Below are 13,763 nucleotides of genomic sequence, written 5' to 3'. Positions count from 1 at the left end.
GTAGAGTACCATGGAGTCACAGCTCACAGCAACCTCCAACTCTTGAGCTTGGGCGATTGTCTTGCCTCAGCCTCCAGAGTAGCTGGGGACTACAGGCGCCTGCCACAACACCCGGCTGTTTTTTTGTAGTTGGGAGTTTGGCTGAGGCCGGGTTTGAAACTGCCACCCTTGGATATGGGGCCAGCGTCCTACTCAAAGCCACAGGAGCTGCCCATAATTTTCTCTTTCTCTTGTTTCCCATCTTAGCTGTGATATCCCCTTTCCCAACAATGTTTTTCCTGTCCCTTCTGGAGCCAGCATTGCAATCATATTCTCCCTAAGACTGCTGTGCTGAGCTGCAGAGTATTGGTGCTCAGGTGAGTGGAATGTCTGGGGTTCCTGACAAATGCTGAGCTGCAGCTGTCCACTCAGCAGTTAGGCAGTCTGAATTGCCCTCACAATCTCTTCCAGCACTTGGTCTGAAACTTTCACACTCAAGGACCTCCACACTTCAGCTCTGCTTATAGTCAGGATGACTCCTTTGTACACTTTGCTAAGGCAGAAGCCAAAACCATCTGACTTGTACCTCTTCAACTTCCTTCCACTTTAACTCTTTTGCACAAATATATTAAGCACCTATTTATGTGCCAACCACTGGAAGTAAAAGACACTGTCCTTTGGCCTCAAGGACAAAGACATGAACAGGAAACTGCAACTCACTATTAGAGGTGACATGGCTTTAGGTAGTCAGGCTAGGCACTAAACCTGGGACCTCTGTGAAGACTTGTTGAGGGACAAACCTGACCTTAACCCTGCTGTGCTTCCTGTCCTGTATCTTCTGCAAAACTGGTGCCAGGATGGCCTATCTGTGTGTTATGAAATAACCAGCTGGACCAAAGACCTCTGCTGCTGACCTAACAAGCAGACAGTGCAGCCTGGATTCCTGATTCCCAGACCAATGCTCCGGCTACACCTATGCTGATTCTTCCTCCCACTTCAGGGAATGATTGGCCTTTTTGCTGACATGACTTGTGACTTCACTTTTCCGTGCAAGTAAATTCCTAGCAGAATAAACACCACTAAACATTTACTTGTTTCTAAGCCATTATTTCTACCAAGGTGGAAAAAAAACCTACCACTGATCCCCCCCACTTCCCACAGACTGGGTCCCATAAGAGGCTTACCAGACAGCTCATGAGAAGATTGGACTTATCTTCTATTCCTTCAGTGACTGAAAATTCAGGGGTGTGGAGACAATGTGCACTGTGCTCCTTGACACTATCCTCTAAACAGGCACGAAGCTTCTGCTCTGTCAACTCTGGACACTAAAAAATATAAACATTCAACCTGAAAACAATTTGAAAACCTGATTGCTGCTGCCAACCAATATATGTACACTCTGGCTTATGAGATGGCTTGATTCCTTGAAGCTTTTAAGACACTGTCAGTCCATCACTTACTAACATCTCTTAACCAATCTCCATTTAACTGCCTCTCCAGATTACCAATACTCTCCATAATTGCTATAACAAAGAACATTCAGAGATAGTAGGGTACTTTGTAGCCTCTCATTAGCTGAGTATAATTTTACCAAGAATCAGTAGTGTTTGCTCCCAATCTGTGCTCACTGAACTTGGTGATTTAATTATATGTTATGTAAACCAGTGACATAGGAGGAGGAAACAAAGTCTTGTTTTTATAATAAGCTTAAAAGTTTAGGCTATCAAAAAAGATAAGTTAAAAAAAAAAAAAAAAAAAAGAGGGCTGGCGCAGTGGCTCACACCTGTAATCCTACCACTCTGGGAGGAAGAGTCAGGTGGATTGCCTGAGCTCAGGTGTTTGAGACCAGCCCAAGCAAGAGCCAGACCCTGTCTCTAAAAATAGCCAGGTGTCATAGTGGGTGCCTGTAGTCCCAGCTACTTGGGAGACTGAGGCAAGAGGATCTCTTGTGAGCTACAATGCTATGAGGCACTCTACCCAGAGCAACAAGAGACTCTGCTTCCCACTTGCCCCCCCCCCGAAAAAAAAGAAAAAAAAAAAGAGCAGGCTGGTGAGAGGCTCAGTTGAGGCCAGGAGTTTGAAGAACAGCCTGGGTAATGTACTGAGATCCTGTCTCTAAAATGCAGGGACAAAAATTAGCCAGATGTAGTGGTGCATGCCTGTAATCCTAGCTACTCAGGAGGCTGAGGTAGGAGGATGCTTGAGTCTAGAAGATCAAGGCTGCAGTGAGTTATGATCATGCTACTACACCCAGCCTGGGTGACAGACCCTGTCTCAAAAAATTAAAAAAAGCCATTGAATGAGGGAGAAAATGGTATATACTCAGCTTCTAGATCTCTTTATAGAAGCAACACTGGAAAGCAGAGCTATGTATTACAGGGTTGGTTTATGTAAAAAAGATGGCTCAGCTCACCAGTCAGCAGAGCCCCACTCAAAGATCGGCAAATAAGTCTGTATGTTTGAAACTTATCATAAAATGTGTCATTTTTATAATTTGCCATTTTAAACAATTGCTCAGTTAACTGGCAAACTTGCATTTCCCATCATGGCAGGTGAGAGGGCTCCTGCATTTTAAGATCATGGAAGCTTAACTTCTGAATTAGGTTTGTCTTCATATATGGAAAATTATAATGGAAGATCAGATATGGGCATTTCCAATCCTAAACTGGGATGTCGATAAAGATCTCAAGCAGCAGTGGCTGTTTGCAAGTGTTAACCTATTTCATGCTGTATATATTCTCACTATAGTTGATTTGAAGCTACCAATGTGACATCACTGAACATGAAATTGGGATGAGATGTGCACAGTCAGTACTGGAGGTTCTTCCAGAAAGTAGATATAAGGTGGGAAATGGTGGTAAGAAATCTGTGTTGGAACACTCACATGAGATGGGATGGACAGGCCACACTGACACATGACCACACCGCCTGTAATTCTCAGGTTGTACCTAGAAGCAGAATTAGGATCCCAGAGCATCATGGCCACCAGATCTGGATCACCAAACCTCTTTAGGGAACAAATTTTGGGGGAAATTCCACTCACCTTGGAGTGGGGAATGGGAACCAGTAATGCTGAAAAGTTTTATAAACTCTTACTTTTTACACACAGGACAGACGATGGGGTTTGCTTCCCACTCAGCCAGCATGATGCTGAGACACTTCTCATCAAACTGCAAGCTCTTCTCATATTCATTGATGATGGACTGTTCTGCAAGGCAAAGGCAGTTGGGGTGCTTCACTGTGTTTAACTCAGATTGAATTTTTCTTTTTTTTTTTTGAGGCAGAGCCTTGAGCTATCCCCCTGAGTAGAGTGCCATGGCATTGCAGCTCATATCAACCTCCAACTCCTGGGCTCAAGCGAGTCTACTGCCTCAGCCTCCCAAGTAGCTGGGACCACAGGCGCCCACCATAATGCCCGGCTATTTTTTGGTTGCAGCCATCATTGTTGTTTGGCGGGCCCGGGCTGGATTCGAACCTGCCACCTTAAGTGTATGTGGCTGGCGCCTTAGCCACTTAAGCCACAGGCGCCGAGCCACTCAGATTGAATTTAATGTATTTAATACTATGCTTCACCTTCAAAGGCTTCCTCCAAACAAGGGAAAAATTGGGTAAAACCACACTACCACTCACTGGTATTTACTGTTCTCTCTGGTTAGCTTCATCTTCTATCTCTTCCCCTGCCCTCTATCCCATCTTCGTGAGTACAAAAGATGAAGACTAGTAAGGGACAAGGAGACAACTTTCACATACATCTCTGGAAGCCACAGGAGCAGTGATGTGGAATGTCAGGGTCCCAGTGACAACTGGGGAAAGCTGACATTTAACAAAGCACTAACTTCTGACACCAGGCCCAACATCTGTTTCCCAATGTCTGCATACTCGAAACCTGTGTTGTTCAGAATGTGTATGCTCATTCATTCAAAAAACATGCAACAGTACCCGGTATGTGCTAGTCATAGGGGTACATGAATGAAAATGACTCCTACCCTTATGAGTTCACAGTCTAGAAGCAGGGGTCAGCAAACTAGAGCCACACTCTTGTTTACACAGGGCCTATAACTGCTTTCCCACTACAACAGCAGAGCTGAGTAGTTGTGCCAGAGACCACAAAGACTGCAAAGTCTAAAATATTTACAATCTGACTCTTCCCCCAAAATTTGCCAACACCTGCTTTAGAATGTTCATTATGGCAATATAGAATAACACAGTGAATCCTTATCACTTCAGAGTTTTTAGTTAAATATATCCCAAAAGAAATATTTAGTGAGTCTTATGTTTCAGCACTAAGATAAGTTTTAAAAGTAGGGGGAAAGGCAAATCAATTTAAAAAGATTGGCAAGGTGCAGCAGCTCAGAGTGTTGGCCTGTAATCCCAACACTCTGAGAGGCTGAGATGGGAGGATTGCTTGAGGTCAGGAGTCAGCAACATAGCAATACCTCATCCTACCAAAAAAGAAAAACAAAAGATAACTAAACTTAAGGAATTTACTGTCTAATTGGAGTCAATAATAACAATCATAACAACACCTAACACTTATGTGTCAAGTACTATTTAAGTTTTTATATATATATATTACTTATTCACTGTTATCATCCTTATTCCAAAGATGAAGAAACTGAGAAACAGGGAAATGAAGGGCTTTGCTTAGGGCCACACCAGTTAAAGCGGCAAAGCTGAGAAGTGAATCTTAGCAGTGTGGCCCGAGAGTATGTGCTTCTGCCTCCCCATAATAATGGCTATCAATGACTGAAAGCTTTTTATATGCCAGTCACTGCTCTAAGTCTTCTACGTGTATTAAGTCTTCCAACAAATTTACAGTGTAGTCTATGGTCTCTACTTTACAGGTGATAAAAATGAAGCCTAGTCAAAACAAGACCAGGTAGAATAAATGACTTGCTAAATTATACACCCTACTCCCTACACAGTGCTTTGGACACCTCCAGGAGTGGATGATTACAATACCTTGGGGAATCCCTAAAGAATGGATGGGGAGTAGGTGCTTAAATTGGATACAGCAAGGGATCTGACCATGCACTGTATCCTGTAAAGTGACAGGTTTACTATTAATCTATTAATAGAGAGAGGCAGGATAGTAAAATAAACATGAGAACTGGACTCACACAACTGATTTTGCTTCCCAACTCCACCACTTTGGCTGTGTGATCTGCATGAGAATACCACCTTCCAGTCTAAGAATACTATCTTATAGTGTAGTCACAAGCAGAAAACAGTATCATGAAATGAGAAGTTCTTAGCACAAACCCTTGTATCATGAAGACCCTTACTACTGGTAAGACAGACAGCTAAGACTTCAGAGTTCAGAGCCAATTGACTGAAGATGGAAGTAGGAGGGGAATTCAGAACTAATCCTGACTGAAGGAAAGGTCAGCAGTAGAGTGGCTAAATATAGGTAGGAAGGACTACTCCCAGGGGCTACCTTGATCAATCAGCTCCTGCTGGATTTCTTCCAGCACAGCCAGGTTCATTGGCTCCTCCAACTGCAAGAGAAAGTGAAATCATAAGAGGTTTGAAGTAATAATCAGCCACCAAGTCCACGATTCATACTTGGAAGCTCATTCAAAGAACCCAGATTTATCTGACAAAATGAGTCCAGTCCTCCTGACTACTGGGTAATGTGGTCATACTAAGTCATCAACAAATGATCAAACTATCCACAACAAGATAATGGCATCAATTTTGGGAGGAATAGTATAGGGTAGCAGTTAAGATATGTTCTTCTAAGGCAGCAGTTCTCAACCTGTGGGTCATGACCCCTTTGTAACAATGAAAATACATCCTGCATATCAGATATTTACATTATGATTCATATAGTAGCAAAATTACAGTTATGAAGTAGCAACAAAAATAATTTTGTTTGGGGGTCACCACAACATGAGGAACTGTATTAAAGGGTCACAGCACATAGGAAGTTTCTAATCTCTGTAAAACTCAGTTTCAGCCTTTGTGAAGTGAGAATAAAACCTAGCTGAGAGGGTTACTGTGAACACTAATTGTGATGATGGAAAGGTAAACACTGGCGTATTGCAGGACACAAAGAAGCCACTGAATAGTGCATCATTATTATGTAGGACCTTAATGGTTTCAATGCAGTTTCCCACATGTTTCCTTAATAGTACTCAAATTTCAGACATATCTTCTCCATTTTATAAATACTAAAACTAAAGCTCAAAGAGGCAGAGAGGAGTCAATAGCAAAAGCAGGATTAGAATTTGTAATGCTGGTGGCGCCTGTGGCTCAGTGGGTAGGGCACCTGCCCCATATACTGAGGGTGGTGGGTTCAAATCTGACCCTAAGCCAAACTGCAACAAAAAATAGCTGGGTGTTGTGGCGGGTGCCTGTAGTCCCAGCTACTCAGCAGGCTGAGGCAAGAGAATCACCTAAACCCAGAAAGTAGGAGGGTGCTGTGAGCTGTGATGCCATGGTACTCTATTAAGGGCGACAAGTAAGACTCTGTCTCTAAAAAAATAACATGAAATAAATAAATAAATAGAACTTGTAATTCCTGACTTCTAATCCAGTGCTCTTTTTTGATATACTATAAATGGTTTCCTATCCATACCTAGTTCCCACCTCAGGTTGAAATCAGAATCAGAAAGTTCCTAGAGACCTTTTCAAACAGAGATTTCTAGCTCATATTTACTGAATAATTTCTAAAGATGAAGGCAAAAAACAAAATTTCTTTCTTCTTAAAACTTCCATAAGTGATAATGTTGCAATGATGCAGCAGGTCTACATTACAGTACTAAGGAACTATTTATCAACACTAAAGGTAGATGAGCCGGAGTTAAAGGCTATTAGAATTGGAATTAGGAGGCTGGGCCCAATGGTGCATGCCTGTGATCCTAGTACTCAAGGAGGCCAAAATGAGAGGATCACTTGAGTTCAGGAGTTGGAAACCAGCCTGTGCAAAAGCAAGACCCTGTCTCTACTAAAAATAGAAATATTAGGAGGGCATTGTGGCAGGCACCTGTAGTCCCAGCTACTCAGGAGGCCAAGGCAGAAGGACGGCTTGAACCCAGGAGTTTGAGCTTTGCTGTGAGCTAGGGTGAAGCCACAGCATTCTAGCCTGGGGCAACAGAGTGAGACTCTGTCTCAAAAAATAAAAAGGAATTCTAATTGGGAGCTTGGGGGTTGGGGGAAATGGGCTTAGAGGACTCACATAAACAGGTATAGAGGACACTAGTTCTTGGCATTTAGTCCCCCTCCCTGAAAACACACAGCCCAGACTGACCTGAGCCAAACTCTCTGGACAGTTATCTGCTGACTGCAAAGCTTTCCACTCTTCTTCCATCACCTCTTGCACTAAGAAGGTGCTCTGAGCTCTTCCTGGCAGATTGCCTCCAGCCTGGCGGTACTTGTTTAGGAGTTTGACCCGACTGTTCTTCATTCTCTCCAGGCATCTCTTGGAAAAAGAAAAGATGGGATGGGGGCAACACCATTAAAACAAACACACACACACACAAGCGTGCGCACACGCAGTGCCTATGGCTCAGTGGGCAGGGTGCTGGCCCCATATACCAAGGGTGGCAGGTTCAAACCCGGGCCCGGCCAAACTGCAACAAAAAAATAGCCAGGCGTTGTGGCGGGTGCCTGTAGTCCCAGCTACTTAGGAGGCTGAGGCAAGAGAATTGTCTAAGCCCAGGAGTTGGAGGTTGCTGTGAGCTGTGTGATGTACCATGGGCAATAAAGTAAAACTCTGTCTCTACAAAAAAAATACAATAATAAAAAAAAATAAAACACACACACATACATAAAAAGTCTTTGATTAGCTGGTAAAACATTAAAGGAAACTTACAGACACAAAATGTCAACTATCATTCTAATTACTATTATTTTTGCATAGTCCCCTCCCATCCTTATCTATTTAGAGATACGTAAAATTATGATACCTTGTTTACATATTCCTATATTTCTAGATCACATATTTCATATTAAGTCTTCCATATGGAGATACTTAAAAATACAACGCTTTGTACTTGTATTTCTAGGTCACCATATTTCATATCATATCTTCTATACTAGCTTCCTCAATGGCTGGGGTTCATAATATCTCAGCATCCACTGTCTTATTACAGAACATTTATATTGCTTCCAAATTCTTGCTACTCTAGATACAGCTGTGGTAACACCTTCCACTACAACAGTGTTTCTCAACTCAGGGTGATTTTGTCCACAGGAGACACTTGACAATCCTTGGAGACATTTTGGTTGTCACATGTCGTACTATTGGCATATAGAGGGTAGAGACCAGGAATGCTGATAAACATCATACAATGTATAGAACAGCCATGTAGCACAAAGAATGGTCGCCCTCATAATGCCAATAGCCAAGATTGAGAAACCTTGTACATCAGTATAATCTTTCTAATGTCAATGTTTCTGAGATATATCCACTACTTTAGAGATGCCTGGAGAAACAGGAATTATTACTATCAACCATCTGTATTCAAAAGTGGCCAGGACTCACGCCTATAATCCCAGCACTCTGGGAGGCTGGGGTGGGTAAACCCCTTCCGCTCAGTAGCTCCAGACCAGCCTGAGCAAAACCAACACCTGTCTCTACTAAAAATAGCTGGGGGAGGGGGCTGCGCTCTTTTTTTTTTTTTTTTTTTTTTTTTAATTAGACTGCGCTCTTTCTTTCCAACTCCGGCAGAATGGCTTCCGCAAACAAGAATGGCGAGAAGAAGGGCCGTTCTCCCATCAAGGAGATGGTGACTTGAGAACACACCATCAACATTCACAAGCCCATCCATGGAGTCGGTTTCAAGAAGCGTGCCCCTCCAGCACTCAAAGAGATCTAGAAATTTGCCATGAAAGAGATGAGGACTCCAGATGTGCGCATTGATACCAGGCTCAACAAAGGCATATTGAATGTCCCGTACTGTATCCGTGGATTGTCCAGAAAACATAAAGAAGATGAGATTCACCAAACAGGCTCTATACTTTAGTACCTGTTACACTTTCAAAAACCTACAGACAGTAAACGTGGATGAGAACTAACTGGTGATTGTCAGATTCATCAAATAAAGTTATAAAACCAAACAAACAAACAAACAAAAAATAGCTGGGGGTTGTGGAGGGAGCCTGTAGTCCCAGCTACTCAGGAGACTGAAGGATTGAGCTCAAAAGTTTGAGGTTGCTGTAAGTTAGGACGCCAGGACACTCTACCCAGGACGACAAGAAGAAAGAAAAATAAAAAGAGGCCATAACTTAAATAAGAGCACAACTCTCCTAAGACTTAGTAACTACGGCTCTTCTGAGCCTCAGTGAATTACTCTCTAGAATAGAAATAATTTCTATCTCACAAGTGCCTCTCCTGGTGCCCACCTACCCAACAACAGTAGGTGGTGTTACTGTAAAGGTGTAAAGGATACAGTCATGTCCACACTTCAAACTTAAAACACACCCAAATCCAAAAAAACAAGGTTTCCTGGGACTGAGTCCACTCGGGCTAATCCTACACCCGGTGGACCAAACACTCCGGGAGACAGCAGGGCAGTGGCCAAGACCCACACTCCCAAGCAAGAGGCCTGGGTTTAAGGTCCCCCTACGCTGCCCAGGGGGTCTCGGAGCTGCCCGCACCTGCTGCTTCACCGAGCAGGGCTAAGGAGAAGGCAGAGGACAGCGGTCCCTGGGAGAAGTCTAGGGAAGAAACATGACCCACATCCCACACTCACCTGCCTGAAAGCCTCTTTCCATGACGGCGAGCCCCTCAGCTTGTATAATGTGCGGTGCCCAGACCCGGACGCCTCTGCCATCTCCTCTGGGCGGGAGTAGCCAGCAAAAGCTCCGCCCACTGGGGGCGCGCAGGGATCTCCGGGGGTTGTAGTTCGCAGGGAATTCTGGGAAGTGTGGTTTTACTAGCAGGCTCCATGCGGGGACAGATGTGGGCAACCCAAGGATGTGTGGCCGAAGTAGTGACATTTGAGAAGTCGCCTCAACCTGCACTGAGGGAGATAAGTCGTGGGGGAATTTCTGGATGCGTGGAGGCGTCCAGTAGGTAATTAGATGCACAGGTCTCAAACTCCTCAGGTTAATACAAAGGCTTCCTCTCCACAGGTTCTGTTCTCGACTTCTCGTCCTGCCCCCTGACAATGCACCTGCCTGATGGGCTGGCCCCCTCTTTGTCCCGCCCCCAGCTCGTGCCTCTCGTTCCATAATTGGTCAGGGTAGTGAACGGTTGCCCGCGGATTGGCTGCGCTCTACGGCGGGCTGGGCAACTGGAATGAAGAGAGCAGTTGGGCCAAGATGGCGGCTGCTGAGGGACCAGTGAGCGACGGTGAGCTGTGGCAGACCTGGCTTCCCAGCCACGTTGTGTTCTCGCGCCTCCGGGAGGGTCTGAAAAACCAGAGCCCAGCCGAGGCTGAGAAACCAGCTTCTTCATCACTACCTTCCTCGCCGCCGCTGCCGTTGCTGACAAGAAATTTAGTGTTCGGCCTCGGCGGAGAGCTCTTCCTGTGGGACGGAGAAGGCAGCTCCTTCTTAGTCATTCGCCTTCGGGGTGTCAGCGGGGACAGTGAGGAGCCCCCCCTCTCCCAGTACCAGGTACGGCCAGGCTGATCCAGAAAGCGACGCTCAGCCGGGATCGGAACTCGTTTTTTTGTTCCCTTCCCATCCTGGCTGCTTTCATCTGCTGCTAGGGGTGCTGTGAAGCCTAAGCCGACGTCCTGCCGGGGACGTCCCACTTGAAGGGGTAAAGTCCTCCTTCCCTCTTAGTTTTATTCCGCTCCAGCATAGCGGTATAACCTTTTGGAGCCTGTGATTCCTTATTTCCTTCCTTGGACAAATGTTTATTGTCCCGTCATTCCCAGACACTATTTTAGGAACTCATGGTCTGCAGATGTTCAAGTTCTGGAGGCCTGGGAGGAAGGGAAGGGCCATGGGACAACATCAGTGATGGTTAAGTGCTGTGAAAAGAAGCAAAGCAGGGTAAAGGGACAGACATGTGTGAGCGGAGTTGCTACATTTAGTAGGTGAGTAACGAGAAACCTATTCCATTACGTGACACTCAAAGTAAGAGGTATAATCATAACTTTCTCTTGAGGTTCTTGTGAGCATCAAGTCATCTAATAAATTTGAAATCAGCAAGTTTTGCTGTTGACGTGGAGGAGGAAGCCTCTATTAATTTTTTTTTTAAGACAGAGCCTCAAGCTTTTGCCCTGAGTAGTAATGCTGCGCATCACAGCTCACAGCAACCTCTAACTTCTGGGCTCAAGGGATTCTCCTGCCTCCGCCTCTGGGACTACAGGCGCCCGACACAATGCCCGGCGATTTTTTTTGGATGCAGCCGTCATTGTTGTTTGGTGGGACCAGGCTGGATTCAAATCCGCCAGCTCAGGTGTATGTGGCTGGCGCCTTAGCCGCTTGAGCCACAGGCACCGAGCCTATTCTTTTTTTTTTTTTTTTTTTAATCTTTAGAAAATTAGGCCATCTCCAAAGTGGGAAAGAATTTTTGTTTCTGATAACCAACAGGATGTGAAAGTGGGTGTGATCAGAAAGTATCCCAGACTCTCTGTGATCGAATATTCGCCTTATGGAAATGTTTATTTGTAAAAAGAAAGAAAATAAATGATTCTCTTCTTTTAAAAATTAAAAAATAAAAGTAGGCGGGGTGCCCATAGCTCAGTGGTTAGGGCGCCCGCCACATGCACCGGGGCTGGTGGGTTCGAACCTGACCCAGGACTGCTAAACATTGCAACAACAACAAAATAGCCCAGCATTGTGGCTGGCGTCTGTAGTCACATTTCCTTGGGACGCTGAGGCAAGAGAATCGCTTAAGCCCAAGAATTTGAAGTTGCTGTAAGCTGTGATGCCACCACACTCTACTGAAGGTGACATAGTAAGACTCTGTCTCAAAAATAAATAAATAAATAAATGTAAATTAAAGTCTGGTACTAATTCTAAAGCATGACATTTCTTGTGTGCTACTGTCTAATTCTTTTTGTTTGTTTGTTTTGTTTTGTTTTTTGAGACAGAGTCTTTTGTTCCCTGGGTAGAGAGCCATGGAGTCATAGCTCCCAGCAACCTCAAACTCTTAGGCTCAAGCAATTCTCTTGCCTCAGCCTCCCAAGTAGCAGGGACTACAGGCACCTACCATAACTCCTGGCTGTTTTTTATTTTTTTTATTTTTTTTGAGACAGAGCCTCAAGCTGCTGCCTTGGGTACAGTTGCTGTGGTATCAGCTCACAGCCACCTCCAACTCCTGGGCTCAAGTGATTCTATTGCCTCTGCCTCCCAAGTAGCTGAGACTACAGGCACCCACCACAATGCCCGTCCATTTTTTGGTTGTCGCTGTCCTTGTTTGGCAGGCCCGGGCTGGATACTAACCCGCCAGCTCAGGTATATGTGGCTGGCACCTTAGCCACTTGAGCCACAGACTCCAAGCCAACCCAGCTCTTTTCTAGAGACAGAGGTTGGAGGAGTGTCTCACTCTTGCTCAGGCTGGTCTCGAACCTCTGAGCTCAGGCAGTCTACCCACTTCTGCGCCGAGAGTGCTAGGATACAGGCGTGAGCCACTGTGCCTGGCCTACTGTATAATTCTTGTTGCCAAGAATTTGATTTTAGCAAGATGCTAGGAATGCTTCTGCAGTTTTGAAAATAGGTCAAGAGTGTACAATCTACTTACTATAAAGTTTTAGTTAAGAATAATCATCAAATGTTCAGCACAATTCTAATAGTACTGTACTGCTGTGCAGTGGTTGGCACAGTCACAATTTAATTATTTATAATTATTTATTGTCTTTCTTCTAGACTGTAAACACTATGGCAGAAACTGTGTCTGCCTTACTCATTTTTGTATGGCCAACACTTGATAAGAGTGTTGGTGACTATTTGAATAACCCTTAATGCTTGATTTTAAAAACAGAAGGAAAGCAGCTTATCGTGAGTTGTAACTTTGAATGTTAAAAACAAAAGTGTGAGTAGTGACTTTAGAAACAATAACAAAATACTGTGATTATCGTAGTTCAGTCATGAACTAATGTGAGTGAATTGTATATATAGCAGAAGAAAGGTGACCTGTGTTTGGTTTGAATTAGGCTATCAAAATCAAGAAGAAATGATTGATGATGGGGGTTGAGTATGAGGAAAAGAAGGAAAGATAACTGACAAGAAAAAAACCAATTTAATTAAAATCCACAAAGGGGGCACCTTTAGCCCCAGCTACTTGGGAGGCTAAGGCAAGAGAATTGCTTATACTCAAGAATATGCTGTGAGCTGTGAAGCCATGGCACTCTACCAAGGGCAACATAGTGAGACTCTGTCTCAGGAAAAAAAAAAAAGAAGAAGGCTCGGCGCTCCTAGCTCAGCGGCCAGAGGTGACAGGTTCAAGTCCAGCCCAGGCGGGCCAAACAACAGTGACAACCAGAACCAAAAAATAGCCAGGCATTGGGGTGAGTAGCTATAGTCCCAGCTACTTGGGAGGCTGAGGCAAGAGAATTACTTACGCCCAAGAGTTCCAGGTTGCCGTGAGCTGTGAAACCACAGCACTCTACTGAGGGTGACATAGTGAGACTCTGCCTCAAGAAAAAAAAATCCACACAGGGTAACTAAAAAACAAAAAAACACATTTATAGACGTTGGCATTCTAAAAGGATTTTGACTTAGGTTGATTCTTCATATATAGGGTAAACAGTAGTGTATTATGTGTGTTATATTACTGAAAGTATAAGAAAATAAAATGGGGCTCGGCGCCTATAGCTCAACCGGCTAAGGCGCCAGCCACGTACACCTAAGGTGGCGGGTTCGAATCCCCAGCCCGGACC

At 44.5% G+C, this 13,763-nt stretch overlaps 2 protein-coding genes across 5 annotated transcripts in view; one reads left to right on the top strand and one right to left on the bottom strand.

Moving 5' to 3' along the window:
• The window catches only part of RPAIN (RPA interacting protein), an 11,183-nt gene extending 1,410 nt beyond the window's left edge, over positions 1-9,773 (bottom strand). Inside the window, exons 1-6 of one of the 2 annotated variants that reach the window (XM_003791229.3) lie at positions 9,678-9,773; positions 7,232-7,402; positions 5,417-5,477; positions 3,076-3,187; positions 2,864-2,927; positions 1,164-1,304 (exon numbers count right to left, since the gene is read on the bottom strand). In XM_003791229.3, coding sequence (XP_003791277.1) covers positions 1,164-1,304; positions 2,864-2,927; positions 3,076-3,187; positions 5,417-5,477; positions 7,232-7,402; positions 9,678-9,758 — 630 coding nt within the window. In that variant the 5' untranslated portion in view covers positions 9,759-9,773. The remainder of the gene's footprint in view (positions 1-1,163; positions 1,305-2,863; positions 2,928-3,075; positions 3,188-5,416; positions 5,478-7,231; positions 7,403-9,677) is intronic. The other variant, XR_002773682.1, reaches the window with a different exon arrangement.
• A 403-nt stretch (positions 9,774-10,176) lies between these two features.
• NUP88 (nucleoporin 88) overlaps positions 10,177-13,763 on the top strand; it is a 35,359-nt gene continuing 31,772 nt past the window's right edge. For all 3 annotated transcript variants that reach the window (XM_023513983.1, XM_023513984.1, XM_023513982.1), the window contains exon 1: positions 10,177-10,545. In XM_023513983.1, the coding sequence (XP_023369751.1) occupies positions 10,249-10,545 (297 nt within the window). In that variant the 5' untranslated portion in view covers positions 10,177-10,248. The remainder of the gene's footprint in view (positions 10,546-13,763) is intronic.

The sequence above is a fragment of the Otolemur garnettii genome, unplaced genomic scaffold (genome assembly GCF_000181295.1).
Source record: "Otolemur garnettii isolate 467f Iridium unplaced genomic scaffold, OtoGar3 scaffold00046, whole genome shotgun sequence".
Lineage (NCBI taxonomy): Eukaryota > Metazoa > Chordata > Mammalia > Primates > Galagidae > Otolemur > Otolemur garnettii.
This window is presented reverse-complemented; position numbering and strand designations above follow the sequence as displayed.